This window comes from Sitophilus oryzae, unplaced genomic scaffold, assembly GCF_002938485.1.
Source record: "Sitophilus oryzae breed Bouriz unplaced genomic scaffold, Soryzae_2.0 scaffold_1218_pilon_pilon, whole genome shotgun sequence".
NCBI lineage: Eukaryota > Metazoa > Arthropoda > Insecta > Coleoptera > Curculionidae > Sitophilus > Sitophilus oryzae.
In genome coordinates this window covers 1,105,110-1,130,028 of record NW_022145858.1, presented here as the reverse complement: position 1 = coordinate 1,130,028, position 24,919 = coordinate 1,105,110, and the positions used below count along the sequence as shown (strand labels likewise).

Below are 24,919 nucleotides of genomic sequence, written 5' to 3'. Positions count from 1 at the left end.
CTGAAACTGTCAGCATTGCACAGGCGAAGAATTTTGACTTACAACAGTCACACTGCACTGCTTCAAAAGACATGTTGTAATCGATATGAAGAGCTATATTTGTCACGAACCTGCCAACGCTGTATTGACAAGAATCCTGACTACAGGGAGTTTGATGACAGCAAACCTATTGAATTTAAAAAATGGATATCCGAGAAACAAACTTACAACGACCCCAAGACAAAGAATGCTCGAGCAGTTACCAAATACCTAAAGAAAACGTTCACGGTTCGCCCTCGAGAACTAATAGAAGAGCTGCACGAGGATTTGGAAGCCTATTATCAACACGAGAGAAACATTACCCATCAATACAATGCTATCAAGAAATATAAACAAAACCTTACCGACGAGACGCTATCATACATATGGATTTTTTAGAAAATTACTGTTCCAAATACGGTCAAGAAATTCAAGCATTTCACTTTGGAGGGTCGAGACTTCAGCTAAGTCTTCATACTGTGGTAGTGTATACCAAAAACTCTATCAAGTCTTATCGTACCGTTTCCAAAAATCTCACACATTCACCAGCTGCTATATGGGCACATTTACGGCCAATCTTTAAAACTCTCCCACCTAACATAAAGAGCATCCACTGCGTCAGCGATGGACCCGTAACTCAATACAGAAACAAAAAGATGTTTTACATCCTGGCATCAAGGCTTCAACAAGAGATTTTAAATGTGAAAAAGTTCACCTGGAACTATTCCGAGAGTGGCCATGGCAAAGGGGCCCCTGATGGCATTGGAGCGACCTGCAAGAGAACCGCTGATGCCGTCGTCGCCACAGGAGGTGATATTGACAGCTTGGAATCATTTGTAGAGGCCATTCAACTAAGATGTTCCTCAATTACCTTGTTCACAATCGACGATAAAGCTATCCAAGAAATGACAGACGACCTTCAAAATGAAACAGTTAATTTAAAAAGCTTTAATGGCACTCTAAAAATACATCAAGTAAAGGCTGAAATATTAAGAAGTCCTCTGGAATCAGCTCCAAGTCCCGTTAAACTCATAATGAAAAGTTTAAGTTGCACTTGTGAATACGAGTGCCAGCATTTCAATTTAGGAGTGTTAGAGTACAAAAATGAGACAAGACTTAACGTAGATGATATTTACACAGACTCTGAATGTGAAAACATGGACAACTCACAGGATTCCACAATGGAAATCGACGACGACGCTGCACTGGCTGGACCTAGTTCAATCAACCAACAGAATTACACCATCGGTGATTACGTCTTGGTTAAATTTCTAGTAAGAAACACTGAATATTTTTATGCTGCAGTAATCAGATAGACATGGAAGAAGGCGAACTAACAGTAACCTTAAAAATTTGTGATGACAAAGGACACACATTCAGAGTCCATGAAAATGATGTTTCAGATGTGTCCTTTGACCAAGTATTAAAGAAGTTGCCAAACCCAGATATTGCCCTAAAGGGGAAACGAATATTTTATTATTTTAATATACCTGTACCTGTTTTTGAGAAATAAGTCTGTATTGATAAGTAAACAAGACTGGCTAATTGTCAGTACCTAAGCTTAATTTTGATTATAATTATTTTAAATCGTTACTTAGAGAGCTAAGCTCGCAATTTGTTCCTGATAAATATAAGTATTTAAATTCTGTATGTGATACAGTATTCAATAAAAAAGATAATTTATTTGATTACATTTAATAATTAATATTGTGTTTTTCTTCATATAAAAACTATTCTCTGGGTGGAAAAAACAGTCCTCTGGGTGGCAAAACAGTCCTCTGCCTCATTTTTTTACAAAATTGCCTATAATTCAAAAAATAAGGGAAAATTACAATTGTTTCTTCTTTATATGTATTTATATTGTAACTATCTATCGACTTAACATTTATATTTATAATATTCTAGAAAAATAGGGTTGGGACAACTGTAAATAAACAAGTTTCCAGTTAGTAGAGAAAGGCCCACTTATAGGACCAAATTAATAAAAAATATAGGATCTTCTTCCGATGCGCAGTAGTGAACGCAACGGGTATCGGCAGCCAGACGGGCCGCATGCTGTTCCAGAGAGCATAGTAAAAGATATATCAAAGAGACGTCTTAAAATACTTTCCCGAAAACGTTGCTAGCTCTTAGACTATTAATCAAACTCAATAATAACAATCTATCAAAGAATGAAAAGAGAATGATATTACCATAGAAACGCGTTTTTATTTTTAACTATATTTCAGGTTACCTGATGAAAACTTGTCCTCCCCGGACAAGCCTTCCCGAAAATCCGGACAAAATCCGGACGTCATAATTTTTTAGCGATATAACAGAAAAAATAGTATAATGGAGTAAAAATTATAATTTTTGTGACGAGGCTGTACGACAAATCAAATTTGCACAAAAAACCATTTTTACTCCAATAGAATATGCTATTTTGTTTTCAAACGCCACAAATAATTTTTTAAACAATTTCAAATGTTCCAAATAAATAAGAGATTTAAATGTAATACCTTGTAAGTAATTATATACAGGGTTGTTCACCACATACGACACGGAGTATTGTAGCTAAACGATTAGATTTTTGCAAATTGTAAGTTTTGGGTTCGTTGGAGGACTATTAGAGCTACAATTTAAAAATATTTTTACAAGTTACAGAGTGGCCCAAATAAATAAAAAATACCAAAGTTGTATTTTTTTAAATGGAACACCCTGTATATTATTACATTTTTAGTTTCTACGATTAAAATAAAGGTTAATTTAATTAAGGTTTACCGCATTTAAATATAACCGTTTTTGAAATATTTAAGTTGCGAAGATTAGATTTTGAACATTCTTATCTGTTTTACGTCATACTCCTATTGATCTATATCGGTTGTCTGTCTGACACAAGTGTCGCCATACCTACTATACAGTATTTAAGGACATAAATAACAAGAATAAAAATATTGTCTGTATTTGGTTTGGTTTAGTAATTTTGTAAATACATACTTATGTCCATTGCAAATTGTAAATTCCTTTAACAGTTATTTTGTAAATTCTTGTCCTTTTGTAGATACACTCCCTAAGGTATACATTTCCAGGTTCAAGAATGATTCCATCTAAAACCAATGAAATTATAAATTAATTAAAGAATAAAAAATCAGCTAGAGACAGTAACATTCCGATTCAAATACTTAAGTAAATTGCTGATCTCTTATTGCCGCCTCTCACATACATTAAGTTTTCAAACTGGTGTATATCCTTATCTCTGAAAAATGCTCTTCCCAAACATGTACAGGGTGTCCCACTAAGAATAGCTCTCGGCTGTATCTCGGAAAGTATCAGCCGTAGGACCTGCGGAAAAAAAATATTTATAACTAGAGAGGCTATGAGAAATTGCTGGAAATTATTTACAAGTATGTAGAACAGCCGCTAGGGGGCGCAACTGCAACAAAAAATAAGAAAATGTAGTTTTTACACAATTTTGCCTAGATAAGGTGTATTATAAGTAATAGCTTCATAATCTTCAGTAAATTTTGAATATTTTTTGTTAGAACCATTTTCCCCTATCTACCAAAATAAAGTGGTGGGGGGATGTTAGATCTGTTTTTATTTAAATTTTAATAACTCCGGACTGGATGATCGGAATCCAACAAGCGAGGGCTCGTTTAAAAGAGCGATTCTTACTCTATATTGTCCCATATAAACAATAATAATAAGCTTTTAAACGCAGGCGCTAGGGGGCGTTGTCTTACAATTTAACAAATATTGCGCGTTTTTTCAAAAAAAAAATAAATGCGATAGTATATGTAATTTCAGCTGATACGAGTAATAAAAGCTTAACAAGTCAGCGAAAGCCGCATCTTGATATCTTTTTTCAACTCAAAGTTATTAGCAAAATTATAATAAATACGAAACTATAAGCCTTAATTACCTTATTTTTCTAACACGGTATTAGTAGCCCTCTTGATTATAAACATTCTGACAAAAAATAAGATAGAAATGATTAGATTATTCTAAAATCGACAATATACCAGAAGACCATAATACCAGATCTATTAATATCTAATAATTAAGATATCAATGACAGTTAATATGAAACGACGCCTCAGTGAAGTCATGGTAGGCTTTGGAAAAAAATTGCTTTTGACGTAATAGTATAAACGTCAAAGTGTTATTAGATCAACATTTTGATAGTCTTAGCAGCGTTTTTTCTCTGTTAAAGAAAGGCATTTTTAGAAAAGCAATCAAAAGATAAAAAAGGCTGCTGAGACTATCAAAATGTTGATATAATAAGATTTTGATGTTTAAACTATCCGTTTAAAAGCAACTTTTTTCCAAAGCCTACCATTGAATTCACTGAGGTGTCGTCTCTTGTCCGTCATCATTAGTATCTTAATTATTAGATATTAATACACCTAGTATTATGGTTTTTTGGTTCACTGTCGATATTTTGAATAAAATAATCTTTTTTATATTATTTTTTATTAGAATGGTCATAATCAAGACGACTAGTGATATCGTGTTAGAAAAATAAGGTAAGTAAGGGCTTATATTTTCGTATTTATTATAATTTTGCTAATAACTTTGGTTTGAAAAAAGATATCAAGATGCGGTTTTCGCTGACTTGTTAAGCTTTTACTACTCTTTACTATCAGCTAAAATTACATATACTATCGCATTTAATTTTTTTCAAAAAACGCGCAATGTTTGTTAAATTGTAAGACAACGCCCCCTGGCGTCTACGTTCAAAAGCTTATTATTATTGTTTATATGGTACAATATAGAGAAAGAAACGCTCTTTTAAACGAGCCCTCGTTTGTTGAATTCGGATCATCCAGTCCGGTGTTATTAATATTTAAATAAAAATAGACGTAACCTCCCCCACCACTTTATTTTAGCAGATAGGGAAAATGGTTCTAACAAAAACGAGCCAAAATTTAGTGAAGATTATGAAGCTATTATTTATAGTACATCGTACATAGACAAAATTTCTTAAAAATTCCATTTTGTTATTTTCCATAGCAGTTACGCCCTCTAGCGGCCGTCCTACAAACTTGAAAATAATTTCCAGCAATTTCTCATGGTCTCATTAGTAATAAATATTTTTTTCCGCAAACTCTACGACTAATACTTTCCGAGATACAGCCGAGAGCTATTCTTAGTGGGACACCCTGTACACAGAAAAAAAAATAAGTGGACCAAATTCATAATTTTCAACAGACCTATAAAGACATATAGATTTTTAATTTCTGATATACAAAGAGTACCTAATTCTGATATACAAAGACATTAATAGACTTTTGACTAAAAACCCTGATTTTTATAATAAACCTTCTATTCAAATTTTTTAAAAAATAAAAAAATTATTACTTGTTAAGAGTAGGACAAAAAATAAATAATCAAATTTAATATTATCTGACAACACTTAATTTTGCTAAAACAATTTTTTTGAGAATAGATACAGGGAACTTTAACCTACATCTTTGTAGATCTAAAATCCTCTGATTTTCAACTCAGGTGTAATCTAATCATCTAATCTGTATCCATAACTGGAGAAACTAGAAATCTCGCTAGAAATAGAGATACCTACAATAGTCTAGTCCACAAAGTAGATTTATTAAATATTCATGTTCTTTCACTTTCAAAATACTGTATTATTTAACTTGAAACATTTCACCAAATTTTAGAAAAATATTGTAGAGAAAAAATTTTTTATAGCAGTTAACCCTTAAGTACTAACACCCCGTCTCACAGACGCAACGGACTAGCTGGACATATAACATCTCCCCTCCTCTCCGCTTCTAATTATCATCCAACTATGTAATTTCAATACGCATCAAAACAAGTTAAAGGACGACAGGGCAATTTGCGAAAGTGTGTAGTTTTCGAAATATTTTAGATCAAACTGTCGATGCCGTCTGACAGACGGAGTGTTAGCGTTAACGTAAGTTTTTTTTTTAATTTGTGGAATGAATCAAGCCCTAGTAGCTCAAAACATGTGAAGTATGGCGAACAAAATTACAAGGATACTCTTCTAAAGTGGTTTGAAGAGACTGGAAACGATAATAGCAAAATAGTGACACAGAATCCGAATGTGGCGAAAATTTTGCCATAGAGAGCGATCATAATTCTGAATTCGAATTAGAAGGTAAAAAAATATTTTTTAACCAATATCTAATGGTATGTAGCTGTGTATGTTTGGTTAGAGATTTATTTATTTATCAACGGGCTAAACAGCCCAATAAAATAACAATAACAAAAATGACAAAAATAGTAATAAGACAAGAATAAAGTAGGATTTATAAACTCACAGTTGGATTTGGCTTTGGCGTCGCCGCCCAATTCTTAAAACCATGGTACAAAGAATACAAGGTATGATATTGCGCAGGTTGGTCGCTACGTCACAGGTGATAACAGGCGCTATTGGTCAGCACGCTCCGCGCGCCAGTTCAAATCGTCAATATATTGTTATAAACCTGTTTTTTTGTTTACATACCGTCATTGAATTATCGCTAAGCAAGCTACTGTGGAGCAGTGCGTAAGGAGTCGGGCTAGGAAGCGAGAGACCGGAGTTCGAATCTCGGCCGGGACATCTACATATAAAAAGAAGCACAAGTCACTAATTATAATAAACTTCACCCTTGGTATTACTTCCACTAATTATAATAAACTTCACCCTTAGAATTACTTCTATCACAATTACAATACGTTCATCTGCATTGGCATTTTCTACTTCTCGATGGGAAACAATAAACTTCCCAACATTTTTTAAATGATGTAACAATTCCTCTTGTGGTTACTTTTCCATAGATATCCTCAACTCTGTCCTCATGTGAATTCAGAGGCAATGAAAATGAAAATTATTTACCATGAACATCACAAACTAAAAACCTAATAAACAATTTTATACCGAATATAGAAATAAATTTAGTATTCTTACGTATCGTCCAAATCCGTGTTAATAGATAATTATTATTTTTAAATATATTTTTAGAACTGCTGGTTTTAGTAATTATTAAATTAAACGAACTAAAAAGTCTTAAAAATAAACAATTCTTAACCATAACCCCAAAAAATGCAGATCTCCTGTCAACTTTCTTTATTTTTTTTACTCATTATTTTCCTAGTGACGTCACAGGTGGTATGCGCGAACTGAACGAAATTGGAGCCGTTATCGATCATACCTTGTATTCTTTGTACCATGTCTTAAAACTGTATATTACCATAAGAGCATTTATAAACACGGTTGGCTTTGGCTTTGGCGCCCGGTTGCCGTCGGACTTGAATTATGTTTAACTTTAAAATATATCAAACGAGACGAGAGATGATGAAAATATGGATGTGAACGATCAGTAGACTAATATCGAAGAAAGTGAAGAGAACAATTTGTTTGGAATGCGCAAAAAAGTGTTTAGGGAACGAGCCCATCTTTAGGCATTGTCATTTTTTTATTCTTTATATTTTCTTTTGCTTTTTTGTGCTTAATAGATAGGTTTTCATATGCTAAATATAAGAATAAATATATTTTTTCATTTTCCTTTCGTTTTTTTTTCTATCTCGATGAGAAACAAAGATATGTCAAAAATCCAAAACTAATACATTTATTTCAAAAATATAAAATATGTTCGCATAATATAAGCATTAGATATTTTTTTCCTGTAGTTTTAATGCTAATGATTCACTCCACTTACAAAAAATCTGTTAAACACAAACAAAATATGTATTTTTTTAATGCGTCTCTCAGACGGTCTGTTAGTATAGGCGCGACTATTTCAATATGTTAGTACTTAAGGGTTAAATAACACCTTTTCAACATATTAAGTACATATAGGGTTGCCAACCATCCTCTATTCCAGAGGATAGTCCTCTATTTGATCTTATTGTCCTCTTTTCTCTCACGTGTTGAAAAAGTCCTCTTTTTTACATACCAAACTCAAAATCAAAAAAATATTTGTCTATCGCCACAAGTCTTTAAAAAATCTGTGCTTTCACTACTCCCACTCGTTTGTACAGAAAAGAAAATAAAGAAATATTTATATATAAGAAATATTTGTAGAAGCAATAAACATGTTTCACTATTTTATGTTTGTTTATTTACTGTTAGCTTAGGTTTTAAGGTTCCCAACCATCCTGGTTGATACCGGCCAAACCGGGATGGTTGGGAACCCTAAAACCTAAGCTAAAACCAATCAGAAAGTTTGTCCCGGCGAAAGTTTTACCGTGGCCAGGACCTGGAAACTAAAAAAGTGTGTGCTAAACACATAATATATTTTAATTTCTAATATTTAATGTTTTGTTTCAATTATTTAAAAGCTTAAAAATAGTCCCAGAATCGCCGATGCTCAAGTTGGGAACCCTATTAGGTTTTGAAAAAAAAGTTTTGTTTGAAAATGGTTTGTTTTAGTTTAACAAAGTTTTGAATATAAAATTTTTAAGAAAATAAGAAAGACCATCAATCGCATACCGTTCTTGACATAAGTTTTTGATAAATACTAGACATTGGGCGAGGTTTCAAAAAATATTTCGCCTGTGCCTCTTTTTTACCTTCTCGTCCTCTATTTTTTATTTTGAAAGTTGGCAACCCTAATTAAGTATGAGTTGAAAACGTTGGAAAAAAATCTTCAAGTGAGCTCTATTTCTATTAATTATGAAAAAAAAAATTGGCCTGAGTCCTGAGATAAAATACAATAGTATACAATAGGCTAAGGTCCTTATCGAAATAGGCTATAAATATTTTTGAAAAAAAAATGAACTTATGAGGTTTTCAAAGTAAAGTTAGGTTAGAATATCTTTTTAAAAAATGATTAATGAATTAACCTATGCTTTTTTATGTATTGCTTTTAAGATTATTTACATTATTACTATGTTACTTGTAATTACCGATACAAAGATGTGGAACATAAATCTTGCTTAAGTTGTGGATGTAGAATACAATGCCTATGGATGGTTACAATTTATTGTAACTTATTTAGGTACCTATATCTAATATCTTCAAACATTCTTTCAACACAAATTTCTACATCTTAAACATGGGCACTAAAAGGAAAATGAGATTCTTCTGTTGAAAGCAAAAAGCACCATACTTAAAATCAATAGCCCTTCTTCTCCAGGCCAGAAATCAGTCACCCATTCACCTTCACCACGCACAAGCTTTGTTAAACCTTTAAATAATTACGACGCGTTCGTATTTTTTCACTTTAAGACGTATAAAATAAAAATAAATGTTTAACGACTAAGCTCAGAAACTTAATTTTTTCACAGAATGGCTTTTATAATAGTTTGCAAAAATAATAAACCCCCACATCAAAACATTAACACATCTTTCAAAATTTGAAGACAAAATAAACGTCAAAGAAACTCGGAAAACTACCCATAGAATAGAAAACAACATTACAATATCCCTAACGAATGCAATATCCCTTGAATAAAAGTAACTGCAGAGTGCAGACATGAGCTTGTCAGTATCTGTGGTCGTATAGGGTCGTAATTCGTAATGTTTGAAACAGGTTTGAAACTGTTTGAAACTACCGTATGATCGAAAAAAAAACAGCGTCCAGTTGGCTAGGAAGTGACGATCGATGACATTTTCCATATAATTTTAGGTAAAGGTGTGGATCGGGTGGCTGACCTTGAAGCCAATATTTGCTGCATTTGATCATCGATACTACACAAGCGCACATGGTCAATATTGCCAAATTGCAATTTATTTTCGAATTATTTTAATTAAAAACAAATGTCTTTTGAGTATTAATCAGTATAATAATAATACAAATTCTATAATTAATTTTATAATTTCAGATTTATCTTGATATCAAAAATTAAGGTAAGAAGGATAATGGAGATTGTGAAGTTAAGGTCAAAGCACACATGCAACAATGGTATAAGTAATATGGTATAAATAATATGGTATAAGCCACATGCAACAAGCTATCACCTACGATCTTTCAGTCTAGCAAACTTAACTTCATGCGCGCGCATTATGACCGCTGTTTTCGAATAACGGGAAAGGTGTATTATGTTTTGGATTTTGAAAATTATTTTTTGGTTTATCAAAAACGTTATTACACTGGTCATAAAGTCGCTCAAAATTCTCAAATTCGGTTACGTACGCAATTGCGTCTTCGAGACTTTTTGGTGTTTTCATATGCATGTTATTTTTAAGCGTCCCTGTACAACCAGCTATGAAAGTGTTTAAGGCTGTTTTATCAAAGTAACTAATGTGACATAATTTTTGTTCCCTATTTAAATTTGTGTCATTACTAACCCTTTGTATGACATTGCTTCTTAACAATTGTAATCTACTCCCGAAATTTAACAAGTGTTCGTTTTAAAAGGCCTAGTTCTGGTCAGTTCTTACATGCCAAACAATCGATATCGCGACGATCAGAAAAACATTGTATTAAAGCATTTTTTAAACTAACCCAATCATTGAGTTCGGCGCGATTACCGACCATCACCTCAGCTCTACCTATTAATTTTTCTTGTATACATTCGAAAATATGTTTTTCCAAATCTGAACTATTCATAGAAGAATAACTATCAATAAAACTTTCACATCTCTTTATAAATTTGTTTAAAGTGTTACTATCTCCGTCAACATTTCTTATATTGTCCAATTTAGATTTAAACAATTCCCAATTTATTTTTTAATTCGGTCATTTTGGTAGAAATAGTACTACTTTTCACTGGATTTTTTGGAAAAAAGATAAATTGTCAAATTTACCTATAATATCGTCTAAATCGGTCATTAACTTATGATCTAAGAAAATAAAATATATTTAATTTTATATAGCAGTTAAATTGTTATAACTAAAATCAAATATTACGTTTTTTATTAAAAGAAAATTACGTTCTTTTAGTATTATTATATGATAAAAAATATTTTTATTTTAGATTTATTTAATATTGATTATTGATTGATTTTTCCTAAAAACTATTCTTAAAATAAATTCTCACAATGAGTAGCGAAAGGGGTTGCGCAATGCAAAGCTTAAATTATCCCAACCGAACACCTTAACCAGAGGGCGGAATGGGGCGAAAAGGAAAAATGCACTTACAGTTTGATGCCGAAGTACGTCGTCATTTTTCCTTTCCTGATTCCCTGTCGTTGTTGTTGTGGACTCTGCTGCCGTTTTCTGGGGTTGTTCTCCCTCGATCCGTGCTTAAGGGTAGATACCACAAGTGGAAAACTAGTCCCGATATTCACTCGATTTTCTAGGATCTCCACCGCACATCCTACCGACTGCGCCAATTACGTTTTAAGAAAACAGGAGAGTCTTTTTAAAAAATAAAGTTTCAATTTTATTTAATAAAGTACAAGATGTTTACTGTAAGAGCAAAGACAATGGAATGATTTTTAACAATGAGAAAAGAGTCTCCTCGGCTTGGTGAAGGCTTCGTGGAAACTGCAAGGACCGCATCTTCCCATCAGGATGACCTCATCTTTTTGAGATTTTATCTGTTTATCTTTGAAATCGATCAACTTATAAGTCATTCTGTTTCTTTGATATTATCAGTACATTTATCATACGCGAAAAAAGAACCTAAATCAACCTAAACTAAAAATTTACATTTCCGTATTAACATACGTTACTTATACCCTTCTTATATTATTAATTTATTTTCAGAAAATCTTTTTTATTTTTCAAAGAAATACACTTGGCAACAGAGACAAAATGGGACTTGATGGGACCTTTAAATTTTAATATATCTGCGTCTCTCTCGCGAAATTCGACTTCTTTGTTCACTGTTGTCTCTTGTCTTATCTACCCTTTGGTAGTAGGTACTTCAATACATCAATACATTTAATCAAAACTATTGTTGCCTGTAAATAACCAGAAATTAAATAACTTGAAAGAAATAAAATAATTCTAATAAGTTTAAAACCATTAAGAAAAAATCCGTAAATGATAATTTTTAATTCTAATGTAAATATATAAATAAATGTTATTATTATTACAATTTTATATATTCATAATACTTTCATTTCACAATCTTCATTATCCTTCTTACCTTAATTTTTGATATCAAGATAAATCTGAAATTACAAAATTAATTATAGATTTTGTAAACATTTGTTTTTAACTAAAAATAATTCGAAAATAAACTGCAACTTGGCAACATCAACGATGTGCGCTTGCGTAGTATCGATGATCAAATGCAGCAAATATGGGCTTCAAGGTCAGCCACGGGATCCACACCTTTACCTTTAATTTTATTGACAATGAAAATACATAATAAGTGTTCACGTGTTGTGCGAAATATTAAAATAATAATATAAATAAAGGTAAAAGTGTGGATCCGGTGGCTGACCTTAAAGCCCATATTTGCTGCATTTGATCATCGATACTACGCAAGCGCACATCGTCGACGTTGCCAAATTGCAGTTTATTTTCTAATTATTTGCAGTTGAAATTTTTTTTTTGAGTGTTAATCAATAATAATACAAATTCTATAATTAATTTTATAATTTTTTACATTAAAATTAAAAATTATCATTTACGATTTTTTTCTTAATGGGTTTAAACTTTTTAGAATTGTTTTATTTCTTTCAAGTTATTTAATTTCTAGTTTGAAATACTACCATGACGAATCTTATAGAACAATACACGTCAATGGGAGATAGAGGTAACATATTTTACCTATAATGTTACTAATATAATATACTTTGATTGTAATGTTTGTATCATTATTTCTTAAAAATATCAAGTTAGTGGATTAATAGCAATTTTAGATATATATTTTATCGAAGAGTGTGTTGATAAGACTAAAATAAGCTTTATGTTTTATCTTTTTCTCTTTAGAAGGGAGATGGTTTGTGTCGTAGAATACATTACAGTATTTAATATCGTGTACTTTGATATTATTTTCTTAATTTACTGTAATTTCGTTTCCTATAATGCCAAATTTTGACAATATGGTGAAGTTTTGATCCATGTTTTGATCTTATTAGTTTTATACCTGTGTTTATACAAGAGCAAATTAAGACTTAGTTTGTGATTTATATTAAGATGTTTCTTATAATATTTGTTATGTCTTAATTTTAATACTATATTATGCTTTGTCTGGAAAATAAATGTTAAAATATCTTAATTTTGCATATCCTATTCCATCCTTCCATTAGGAAAAATATGGTTTATAAATCACATTATGCTAAGAAAATCACATAAATTAGGTGTAAGAATAGAGAAATCTTAAGGTAGCAGAAAAATTAATGCAATATATGTATAAGCAGAATTAAACAAGGTAACTGGTTAATGTTGCTGAAGCTGATTCTACAATTTTAATTACGGGGGCTCCGTAGTTTTGATGGAATGTTAAAAAAAACCTATTATGTATGAACATGACATGGAGCTACAGCATTTAAAAATTAAAAAAAAGAAAAAACTTGGACATATTTTTTGCCCGAATTTTCAATAAAGCCGTTTTTAAACGTAGCATAATAATCTAGAGCAATTAGATTAATTATAGAAATCTAGAGTTTTATTTCTATTTAATTTTATTGACTATGAAAATACATAATAAGCGTTCACGTGTTGTGCGAAATATTAAAATAATAATATAAATCCTTGATATAAAAAATAATATACCGCGGACTATGATTGAAAAAAATAGCGTCACCGATGACTATGAAATGAAGATTGCTGTCATTTTATATGGGAAATGTCCTCAATCGTCATTTCCCAGCCAACTGGACACCGTTTTTTCGATCATGCCGTATATATTGACAAAAAACACTGAAAAGCACATATTTGTTTTCTACTGAAAATAATTCCAAAATAATTTACAATCTGGCAACATAGAAGATGTGCGCATGCGTAGTGTCTGTGACTATACTTGTATTCATTTAAAACTTCCCAATATGGCGGACTTCAGTATGGGAGGCTTAAAAAACGAAAATCTCTAGACTGGAATCGACTGTAGTTCAAATCGTTCAAATTGATAATCTGTGGTAAATCCAATTGAACTCTGACACTTGGCTGACATTGACGTTTACGGTTCCTTTTTCTAAATATTTTCATTATTTTTTTAGTTTTTATTCACAAATTCTACTTGATTTTGTTCTTTTATTTAACCTGCAACCTGCAGTACTAATTATATAGTTATAAATAATCTTTTCACCGATCAAGAGTTGACGAATAGGCTGGAAGATATTCAAAATGTGTAAATCGCTTAAAAACGTATTAGAAAACATTGGCTCGTTCATAAATTCGTGAAAATAAATTAGTCCAGATGTTTGTAAAAGGTATTATTATAATTATTTTGAGAAGTTTCCTCGTATCAGTAATTTTCAGGTTTGTAATATCTACTATATGATAATAAATAGATTAAAACTTATATTTCAGGAAACAGCGCGGGCATTACAGATTGTTGTAAATCAGTTTTAAAATATAAAGAAGGTTTAAAACAGGTTTAAAAGTTGAGTTGGTAGAGAAGACCTAAATAAGGTAATGTTGGTAATGGGACCAAACATCAAATAACACTTGAAATATATAATTATGTACAATAATTGTAAGTAGTTTTTATGAATCTGTTTGATATCTATTGCATTGTTTTTATATTTCTTGAAATATTTTTTTACTTTACAGGATACACAAGGAATAATAAAAAATACAATTACTCACTAAAAGCACTTAAGGTTTGTAATAGATGTAGTTAGAATATCAAACACCAAACTAAACCAAAAATTATGTTTTATTTTACTGGTATTCCTCACATTTGAAGGGAAAGTCATTTCATAAATAAGCAGGACATTGTATAGTACACTCTATATTAATAATTGTTTTTTATCCTATACTTGTTAGTTAACGCATCACTTACTCGGTATAAAATTTAGTACAGATTAACCTATAGTTGTGGTTGTGATATATTCTGATGTGTTTCTGGCAATTTAAAATAAGTTAATATTTAAACAAACATTTCTGGATTTCCTGGCAGGAGTGTGGACACAAATTTAATAAAGGTATAATGTGGATAATGTTCTGATTATTACAGTTTGCATGGATGTTTTGGTATGTTGTTATTTTTAATAAAGTATATTTAATGAGTTTTTGAGTATTTCTTTTTCCTTCAGAGGATTGTGTTCTAATCTTTATATATTATAAATTTTCATAAATTATATATACAAAATTTATTACCTTATAATTTTTTGCTAAATACTTTGTAGTTGATACAGTTTAATAGTATATAAAAGAACTATTTAAATAAGATGTTTGAAAATATATAGCTGTTTTTGCACACATCAATTTAATTTGTGATTAACTGTACTGAAAAAAAAAATTAAGAGAAATGGGGTGATTTATCAACTACAACATGAAAAGCATCATCCTATTTCCAAGTCTTCTATTAATTTCACTTATTAAACAACTATAATTATTCAATAATCTTGATAGTTCTAGGAACTCTCAGATATCGTCAAAACATGAAAACAAAAATTTACTTCCTATAGTTCTTACGTCCCCTTAACTGAAATATAAGAAATAGGGGAGTTAATATTCTCACTGAGAAAGTTTATAAAATACCTTTAAGTTAAATCTCTTCGGATCTGCGGTAAAATACCTTTATTCTTATTAAATAATTTCAATAATCTATGTTTTTATTTATGACAACCACCTAATAACCTAACTTTAACGTCAACTTGACAATCCTGAAAAATGTTATTGTTAACCAAAGACTAAATCAATTTCTTAATTCGCTAACGCCAACTTATTTTTCATTAAAAAAAAATTACCAATTTTCCTAACTAGGTCGGCCATATTGAGGAACTTTTAAAAGAATTGTACTATATATGCAGTAAAAACTCGTTTCAAGGTCAGCCACCGGATCCATACCATTACCTAAATAAAATATACCTAGTACCAGGTGGATGACACTTCTTATGGGAGAACTGGAAATGGTTGAAAACTTGACTACAAGCGATTTTCTAGGAATCTTCTTTACCGATAAATTATTGACAAGAGTGACAGATAAAACCTTGACATTCTTTCAGTATAACTGTTCAGCTCTTTTTCTTTCTAAAGTGTGCGTTGAAAGGAGACAAAAACAATTTTTTGCAACCCATAAATTGTTATTCGAACACCACTTTTCTCCTTGTCGGGTCGTTGACGTTGACTTGTCGCCATTTTATTTCTTTTGTTTACACTATGGAGGGCTTAAAAAAGGAGATTTATCGGCAATGGGCAAATTTGAAATTTCTGTCCCCACTTTTAAGCAGCTTCCTCGGTTTGACAGCAGAGGCACTGCGATCGACTGGGATACTACATTTTCATTGTTAGTATACGATTTAATTGTGTTTTTAATAAAATTTATAGTTAATTTACTGAATTTTTAGCAGTACAACAATGAGTCGTGGTAGAAATTGCTTTGTACCTGGCTGTACAAGTGGGAATCCCAATAAAAACAAGGCAAATAAAGAACGGGGTGAAAGAAACCCAAGCCTTTTCAAAGCTCCTAATGTAAGTAGTATGACTATTTATTTATAAAAATTATGGATAGATGTTAAGAAAAACATTAAAATTATATACTGTCAGTGTACAGATTAAATTATAAACCAAATTAATAGGAAATATAGCCTAAAATCAACATGTGTATAACATAACCTAGGAGGCCTTGTTATAAAATTAAAATAATTTAATACTTACTAGGTGCTAAAATTACCTGTTGACATGTACCTATATTAACCACAGTTTGAACAGTGCTATTGAAAGTGAATATTAAATATTTATACTTCAAGATCGTATTCTCAAAATAACAGCTTTAATAGTGAAAAATGTTTTTTTTTTATTTTATTTAACAATTATATATCTTTTATTAGGATCCTAGCTTGCTACAGCAGTGGCAAAAGGCGATACCCAGATCAGACAAGACACTTAGCAGCAAAGATGCTGTTTGTGAACTATATTAGTTAATAGAAACAAAAGTTGTAATGTATTAATATTGCTAAATAAATATTTATATGATGAAATAAGTCAGCGTATATACATATTCACAACTCTGTATTTTTGTGCTTTTGAAATAAACTGAGTACATTATTTATTCATTAATATTTTATTTACAAACCTACCTTATATTAATAAAGTGAATATCAATAGAAAAACCTTTACAATTATTAGGTGACATTGAATATAATATATCTTGAATTTAATTGTCTACGAAACAGTGACAATTTGCAAAACTTTGCTAATGACATTAAAACTTACAATTCAACGCTAGAAAAAACGCTATTGAACACAGGAAACGTTTCAGCTCAATATACCTACTCTCTAGTTTCAGCTATAAAAAGTTATGGAATAGATAACACCGATCAAAGGGTGCAATGGTAACGTTCGTCTTCAGTTTCCATTTATGATTAAGTTATTCCTGATAAAATACTCTTAATTTTCGTTATTCAATCTGTCAATCGCCATAAAACCACTACTAGTTCGAAAGATTTTAATGTTTATTAAAATGGTATCACACTAAACTGCATGTAAACATGTCAATTTCAAATGTTTTAATGAAAAACTATGAACCTTTAAACTGCATCAACAAAACTATTAATAAAACACTAACACAATCACACCATAAACTATTTCATTCGCATTTCTCATCAAGAAACAATTACTGTTTACATCAAATCAAAGGTTGAACTGGTGATAAATTTGTTGCTGGAACTTCTATCTTTTTTGTACAACAGTTCTAGGGAAGATTTATTTTAGCAGCTTATATGTTTCTTCGGTCGTGTATGCACTAAAAAGAACCACATAATAAAACATTTTTATAATATCAACTTAGGAAAAGGATATATTAAACCGGCATCTAATATAACCTAACTAACTTTTCAAACTCAAATTTAAGGTTTTGTATTCACAATTTTAGCCACGCACATTGCTCAATTAGAAAAACCACGTTTCTAAAAGCTAACTCTGGTAAAAATATGCCCAAATATTAACTTGGCTCTATAATTTATAACAAAATAGTTATTCTTGCCATAAGAAGCTGTGTATTTCTAGTATCCCAATCATCACAAGCGCCCCTAACGGCGATTTTCGAACTTCATTTAGATCTCAAAACTGGGCCCATAATTTTGCACTGATCTTTGCCTCCTCCCCTTTTTAGACTCCATAGTTTATACCATAAAGCAACTAAAATAAAAGAGGTTTGAAAGTTGCTATCAACTTGGCCATAATGTTGCATAGTTCAGTTAGGGCTCCAAAGCGTCGCCATCTGCTACCTGCCACGTGTCATGGCAAGATTGACAAGAGTGACATGACAGCAAATTATTTGTATTTTGGGATTTTACAATTGTTTACAATTTTGTTTTGAATTTTGGAATTTTGTTATTATTTTGTGTAGCATATACTTTGTTTGTTTGTTTTGTGTTTCTGCATGCAGAAATTATGGAGGAAGTTTTATTTCCCGAGGAACCAGAGACCTTATATTTCTTTATGATTGGAACTTTATGTTTTGTGCTATGTGTTTTGCCGTCATCATGTAGTATTTTGTTCAGCCGATGATGTGATTTGTGATTTGAACATCATCCAGGAAAGGGTATCATGCAAAGCAAGTTCAATATGTAAAGACATTGCCCATCTCTGAACTCTGTGAACGTAAAACGAACTGACTATAAATTTGCGCCTTCATTTAATAGTGTTGAACATTTGCTACATCAACTGAACTTCAACTGCTGACTGCTGAGTTTATAAATCCAACTTAAAGGTGAATTAATTTTTGATGATATCTTATTTAAATCTTTATCTGTTATAATAGCATAGATTGCAAACCCTGCGATCTTATATGCTTTGTTAGTGGCGTTGTTAAATACGTTTTATAATACTATAGGTAAATCGAAGGGTAAATCGCTGGTGTATTTTGGTGGTGTACAAGATGTTGGCATTTTCGTGGCATTATTGGTATTAGTACTAAATTATTTGGCATTACCTTGGCATTAGTGTACAGAAATTCATCAGGAGTTTACCCCTCGAAGTTAATTCAGCATATATGTTTTATATTATCAAATTTAATTTAGCATTTAACTGTAAGCATTTGAAAAGTCTACAATAGTTTATACTTTTCAAATATTCCGTTTTTAAAAATAAACTTTCGTTATATTTTTGCAGTTTTAATTTCGTAATATTTTAAAAAATACATAAAATTTTATATTCACATTTAAACAGCCCGCCTTTTTTGTGGTAGGCAATGCAGATACCTATTTTACCGATAAGGTCTGTCATATTTCGATTAGTTCAGTTAGGGCTCAAGGGTGCGCTACAATCGATCCTCGTTAAACGTGTTGCCTACTTTTGACTATGGAAATGACAACTCTTTTATTTTATATTTCTCTATGGTTTACACGTTGCAGTTTGCTTTGTAAATTGAATACTTAAATTATTTAGGCAAATATAGGTTTTTGATAAAACTCCTTGGACTAACGTGTAGGTAAAAGGCCCGTATTTATAGTTGCATCTCGAGACGCCAAGACGGTCTTGGGCTCTCGAGAGCGGAATCCACAGAATACACGAGCAAACGTCATTTTGGAGATTGCGATTTTCATTTTGGATAGTTTATGTTTATGGTTTATGTGATCTGTGGATAGTTTCTTAACCTAACTTTTTTAGTAAACAAAATAAATGCCTTGTAAATCCGTTTTGTCTGATTAAACAGTTTTGAATATGTTAGATGAGTTTGAGGATATTTTGGACTTTTGGACCATGTGGAAGAAAAAAATCGTCTTCGAGTTCCAAAACGATATATAAGGGATGCAGGAAATCCAATAGAAATGTTTAGCGGGGGGGAATTTAAATACCGATATAGGTTTAGCAAGGCTACAATTACAGAAACTATTTTACCTCTTGTAATTGAAGACTTGCAAAAACCTACCAATCGTGGTTTACCTGGGCAAATATTCCCCCCCTTTATTCAATTATTAATTTGTTTACGGTTTTATGCGACTTCTAATTTTCAGATAGTAAGTGGGGACTTGCATGGTGTTAGCCAACCTACAATAAGCCAGATTATCAAGAGGGTGTCCATTTTAATAGCAGAACAATGGAAAAAATGAGTGAATTTGTGTGATACAACCATAAATGGTTGAACAGCATTATTATTCCAATGATACTGGCTTCGGCTTGTGCAGATGATGACAACAAATATTAAGGATACATATATTAAGAATAAAGAAAGAGCTATAAATACATCTGTGAATAAATTCACTGGCGAAAAACACCTGATTTATTATATGGACACATTCCGAGGACTGAAGTTTTATTTGAAGATAGACAAGAGGTTATTGAAGCAAGAATTCCTAGTATGATAATGAAACGTGAAATAGGTGGTAAGAGAAGGAGGGGTAGACCGAGAATCAGATGGAAAAAGGACGTAGAAGAGGACTTGAGAAGGATAAGACTGGATGGGTGGAGAAAAAAGGCGAAAGACAGAAACAAATGGAGAAAGATAACCAATCAAGCCATGAGCGGGGTTCGGAAAACTACATGTTACTTTTAAAAACTACATAAACTACATTACATGTAGTTAATGTAGTTTATGTAGAGGGTGTAGTTTATGTAACCTATGTATGTAACTTTCAAATGTCAAAGGTTTGAGGGGAGGTTATAATAAGTTGAAGCTTTAAAAACACATAATGTATTTAAGAAAACAAAAGAAATATGGCTTTAAATATAATATTTACATCATAGTATCTCTATTATACCTCATACAAATGAAAATTATTCATAATATCAATACATAGCTTATTAACGTAGTTTTCATGTAGTTAATGACCGGGAAAAGACGTAGTTTTTGAAGAAAAACTACACGTAGTTAATCAGGTAAATTACGTCTTAGTTAACTACTTCCGAACCCTGCCCATAACCCATTCCACTTGAGTTTATGATTGTAACGCTCGCAAGCAAGTGGAACGGGAAAAATTGCGATCTTGAGCGTGAACGTTATGAGTGCTTAGTGGAACGTACTCTATGATTGAAAAAAATAGCGTCAGCGATGACTATGAAACAGGGTTCGGAAGTAGTTAATTAAGACGTAATTTACCTGATTAACTACGTGTAGTTTTTCTTAAAAAACTACGTATTTTCCCTTTCATTTAACTACATGAAAACTACGTTAAACTATGTATTGATATTATGAATAATTTTCCTTTGTATGAGGTGTAATAGAGATAATATGATGTAAATATTATATTTAAAGCCATATTTCTCCTGTTTTCTTAAATACATTATGGGTTTTTAAAGCTTCAACTTATTATAACCTCACCTCAAACCTTTGACATTTGGAAGTTACATACATAGGTTACATAAACTACACCCTCTATATAAATTACATTAACTATATGTAATGTAGTTTATGTAGTTTTTAAAAGTAACATGTAGTTTTCCGAACCCTGCTATGAAATGAAGGTAGCTGTCATTTTATATGGGAAATGTCCTCAATCGTAATTTCCCAGCAAACTGGACGCCGTTATTTCGATCATACGGTATATATTGACAATAAAACACTGAAAAGCACATATTTGTTTTCTACTGAAAATAAATCCAAAATAACTTGCAATCTGGCAACATCGAAGATGTGCGCATGCGTAGTGTCTGTGACTATATGCAGCAAAAACTCGTTTCAGGGTGCAGCCACACTATCCTAAAAACGGCGTATCGGCGTAACGGCGTAATGACCTTGAATAGATTTCCAGTAATTCTATTGGCTGAAACATTCATCTGTCAGAAATTTTATCTGTCAAATTCATCTGTCAAATATTTCAGCCAATAGAATTACTGGAAATCGATCCGGTGGCTGACCTTGAAGCCACCGGATCCACACTAGCGATGGGAACTATCGAATGAATTACACTATCGAATGGTTACTGAATGAATGATTTCAACTATCGAATGGTTTTATTCGAATAAAATCATTCATTCATTTGTATACTAAAGCATATGTGACAACCTCGCCGTGCGACTAATGGTTATCGTTGAGCCACGACTATCGAATGCTTTTGATAAATGAAATTTAGTATTCGTTTGATTTTTGTGTGCGTCAGTGCATTATTAGTTCTTCCAAATTTTTATAACTTCGCCTTATAAATACTGTGCTATTTTTGCGTTTATTAAAATATTTAAAATACTAAAATAGTAGTTTTTTTAATTGACGATTGTGTGCGTGTGCAGGTGGTCAAAATTTTTCCGAAAGTTTGTGTGATTTTCCGTAGCCCGATCTTTCAATTATTTAATTTTATATGGTATATGGTCTATTTTTTAATGGGAAATTTTGAGAAGTAGCAATTTTTAAGAGAGATGAGATGAACTTACAATTAATTTTAAAAATACATATTTGTATTTTAGATGTTTTAATAATATGAATTAGTTGAACTTAATAATTATATTAATTAATGTGGTTAAGTAAATGGTTATCGAACTCAGACTATGGGGTGAGAAAATTAAATTAAAAGTTTTACACGTGCCAATTTAAAAAAAAGTTAACGATGTTTGTATTTTGTTTATGCTAATTCTCTTACATGTAGTTTTTTGCGAAGAAATATTTCATTTATTTTTTAGTAAGTAAATACCAGTAAAAGTAAATATTATTATTATTAAATAGTAATATAAAGTACCGAATATAAATAATTTTGATTTCTAATTTTTATTTATATTTTCCTTGCATTACACTGCACGCTTAGAAAATTAATAAATGTTTATATTTCATGATTTTAAAATTTGTTGTTAATATAACAAATTAGTTCTGTAATTATTATTATTTAATAAACCAACGTTGCCACAAAAAATTGAGAGACTATATTATTTTTAAATAGGATCTAATATAAATAATTTTGACATCAAATTTGTTGTTTATATTTTGCTACTACTTAAAAAAAATGTTTATATTAAATGATTTCAAATTTTGTTGTTAATAGGTATAACAAATTATTACTGTTATTATTATTTATTAAACCAGTCTTTGCTTAAACACATTAAAAATAATTTTCCTACATCCAAAATAACAAGTATTATTGCAGTGTAACAACAGAATATTAATAAAAAAATATAAAATATATAGACATACTATCCCTAACTAACTAAGCCAAACAATAATATTTTTGCTAATATCAACTAATACCAATATATGGCAACAGCGCCTTTTATAATATATTTTCTGTGTAAATACTAGCACCTCAATAAAAAAAATAATGTGTCCTTATCTTTATCTGACTCCACAAAAAATCAAAGATGCCGCCTTCTTTTATAGCATTGCCACCGACCGCTGTCGGGTTTCTCGGAAAGAAACCTACGTCGCCGGGCGACAACTAAAATCCAGTTAATATTTTATTATAATCGATCCTGACCAATAAATGAATTTCATAAACGAATGAATTTTATAAATGAATGAATTTTATAAATGAATGGTTTTTGCTGCCAAATTACTAGAATAAAATATTTCAAGGCAGATGACGCATCTATTCGATAATTTTTATTCGAATAGTTTTCAACGAATGTTTTCTTACTAGCTATCGAATTATTCGAATGAATTGCAACTATCGAATGTTTCGATAGTATTCATTCGATAGTTCCCACTACTAATCCACACCGAAAGTCCCTAGATATATATTATTATCTAGGGACTTTATCCACACCATTACCGCCAAATTACCGCAGTGCCTCTACTGTCAAACCGAGGAACCTTAAGGGTGCAGCCACACTATCCTAAAAACGGCGTATCGGCGTAACGGCGTAACGACCATGAATCGATTTCCAGTAATTCTATTGGCTGAAATTTTTGACGGATGAATTTGACAGATAAAATTTCTGACAGATGAATTTTTCAGCCAATAGAATTACTGGAAATCCATTCAAGGTCATTACGCCCGTTACGCCGATACGCCGCTTTTAGGATAGTGTGGCTGCACCCTAAAAGTGGGGACAGAAATTTCCTTAGACAAGGAAAGAGAGGGGACAGGTAACACGGCAGCTGAAAGCAGGGTTCGGAAGTAGTTAATTAAGACGTAATTTACCTGATTAACTACGTGTAGTTTTTCTTCAAAAACTACGTCTTTTCCCGTTCGTTAACTACATGAAAACTACGTTAATAAACTACCTATTGATATTATGAACAATTTTACTTTTATATGAAGAGTACGTAAACTAATATATCGTTCATTTTTGAGTAATGCATATACAATTTTGTATTTTATAGTCTCACCTTTATAATATTAGAATATCTAAGTCGATAATGCAAAATTTATTTAACAGTCAACAGTGGACTGATTATCCAGACAATTATTTATTTATTAACGTGTGTATAATGTATAATTAAATAAAAAATAATGTAATAACATATGTTTTAAACGTGTATAACTATATACTATATGTTTATATACTGTATGGACGAAAAAACGGCGTCTTGTTTGTTTGGAAATGACAATTTCACAAATGCATATTAAAAATTACATTATTCATTGAATCCAAAAGCAAGTGTGAAGGGAATTGACTAGATTGATTATTATAGAGTATAATCGAAAAAAACGACGTCCAGTTGGCTTGTAAATTACGATCGATGATACTCCCCATATAATTCTACATATAAAATTACATAAAAACTATACAAAACGACATCGAAAAAAGACGGTGTCAGCGATGGCTATGAAATGAAGATCGCTGTCATTTTATATGTAAAATTATATGGGGAATGTCGTCGATCGTCATTTACAAGCCAACTGGACGTCGTTTTTTTTTCGACCATACGGTATAATAATAAATCTAGCCATTCCCCTTCACACTTGCGTACGGATTCAATGAATAATGTAATTTTTAATATTTGTTACCTTCACTCATAAGAATATCCTAATTTTCCAAAAAAAAATAAACAATTCTAGAAGCTTTGTGTTATTTTATTTATTTTTGAATTTTTATTAATTACTCACCGAGACTATTATTATACACCTAAATTAGCAAAT

The 24,919-nt window shown here is 31.2% G+C and overlaps 1 protein-coding gene and 2 long non-coding RNA genes across 4 annotated transcripts; 1 reads left to right on the top strand and 2 right to left on the bottom strand.

The window, feature by feature from the left end:
- Positions 1 to 2,934: 2,934 nt before the first annotated feature.
- On the bottom strand, positions 2,935 to 9,364 carry LOC115874077. The gene is made up of 2 exons (XR_004048771.1): positions 8,869 to 9,364; positions 2,935 to 3,104 (listed from the first exon to the last, which is right to left on the bottom strand). It is a non-coding gene; the product is annotated as an uncharacterized LOC115874077 (long non-coding RNA).
- Positions 9,365 to 16,107: 6,743 nt separating this feature from the next.
- LOC115874074 lies at positions 16,108 to 17,870 on the top strand. 2 transcript variants are annotated; one of them, XM_030889135.1, is made up of 3 exons: positions 16,108 to 16,257; positions 16,319 to 16,442; positions 16,802 to 17,870. In XM_030889135.1, the coding sequence occupies exons 1-3, from the start codon at positions 16,163 to 16,165 to the stop codon at positions 16,889 to 16,891; spliced, it is 309 nt and encodes a 102-aa protein (XP_030744995.1). In that variant the 5' UTR covers positions 16,108 to 16,162; the 3' UTR covers positions 16,892 to 17,870. The 2 variants fall into 2 exon arrangements, with proteins under 2 accessions (XP_030744995.1, XP_030744996.1); XM_030889136.1 differs by having other exon boundaries at positions 16,111 to 16,257; positions 16,322 to 16,442.
- LOC115874076 lies at positions 17,459 to 18,032 on the bottom strand. The gene is made up of 2 exons (XR_004048770.1): positions 17,804 to 18,032; positions 17,459 to 17,715 (listed from the first exon to the last, which is right to left on the bottom strand). It is a non-coding gene; the product is annotated as an uncharacterized LOC115874076 (long non-coding RNA).
- Positions 18,033 to 24,919: the final 6,887 nt, after the last annotated feature.

Excerpts from the sequence above, each read along its gene's own strand:
- LOC115874074 (XM_030889135.1), top strand. The coding sequence starts at position 16,163 with ATGGGCAAATTTGAAATTTCTGTCCCCACTTTTAAGCAGCTTCCTCGG. Across the intron at positions 16,258-16,318 it reads TGGGATACTACATTTTCATT|CAGTACAACAATGAGTCGTG; the intron begins GTTAGTATACGA and ends CTGAATTTTTAG. Across the intron at positions 16,443-16,801 it reads GCCTTTTCAAAGCTCCTAAT|GATCCTAGCTTGCTACAGCA; the intron begins GTAAGTAGTATG and ends ATCTTTTATTAG.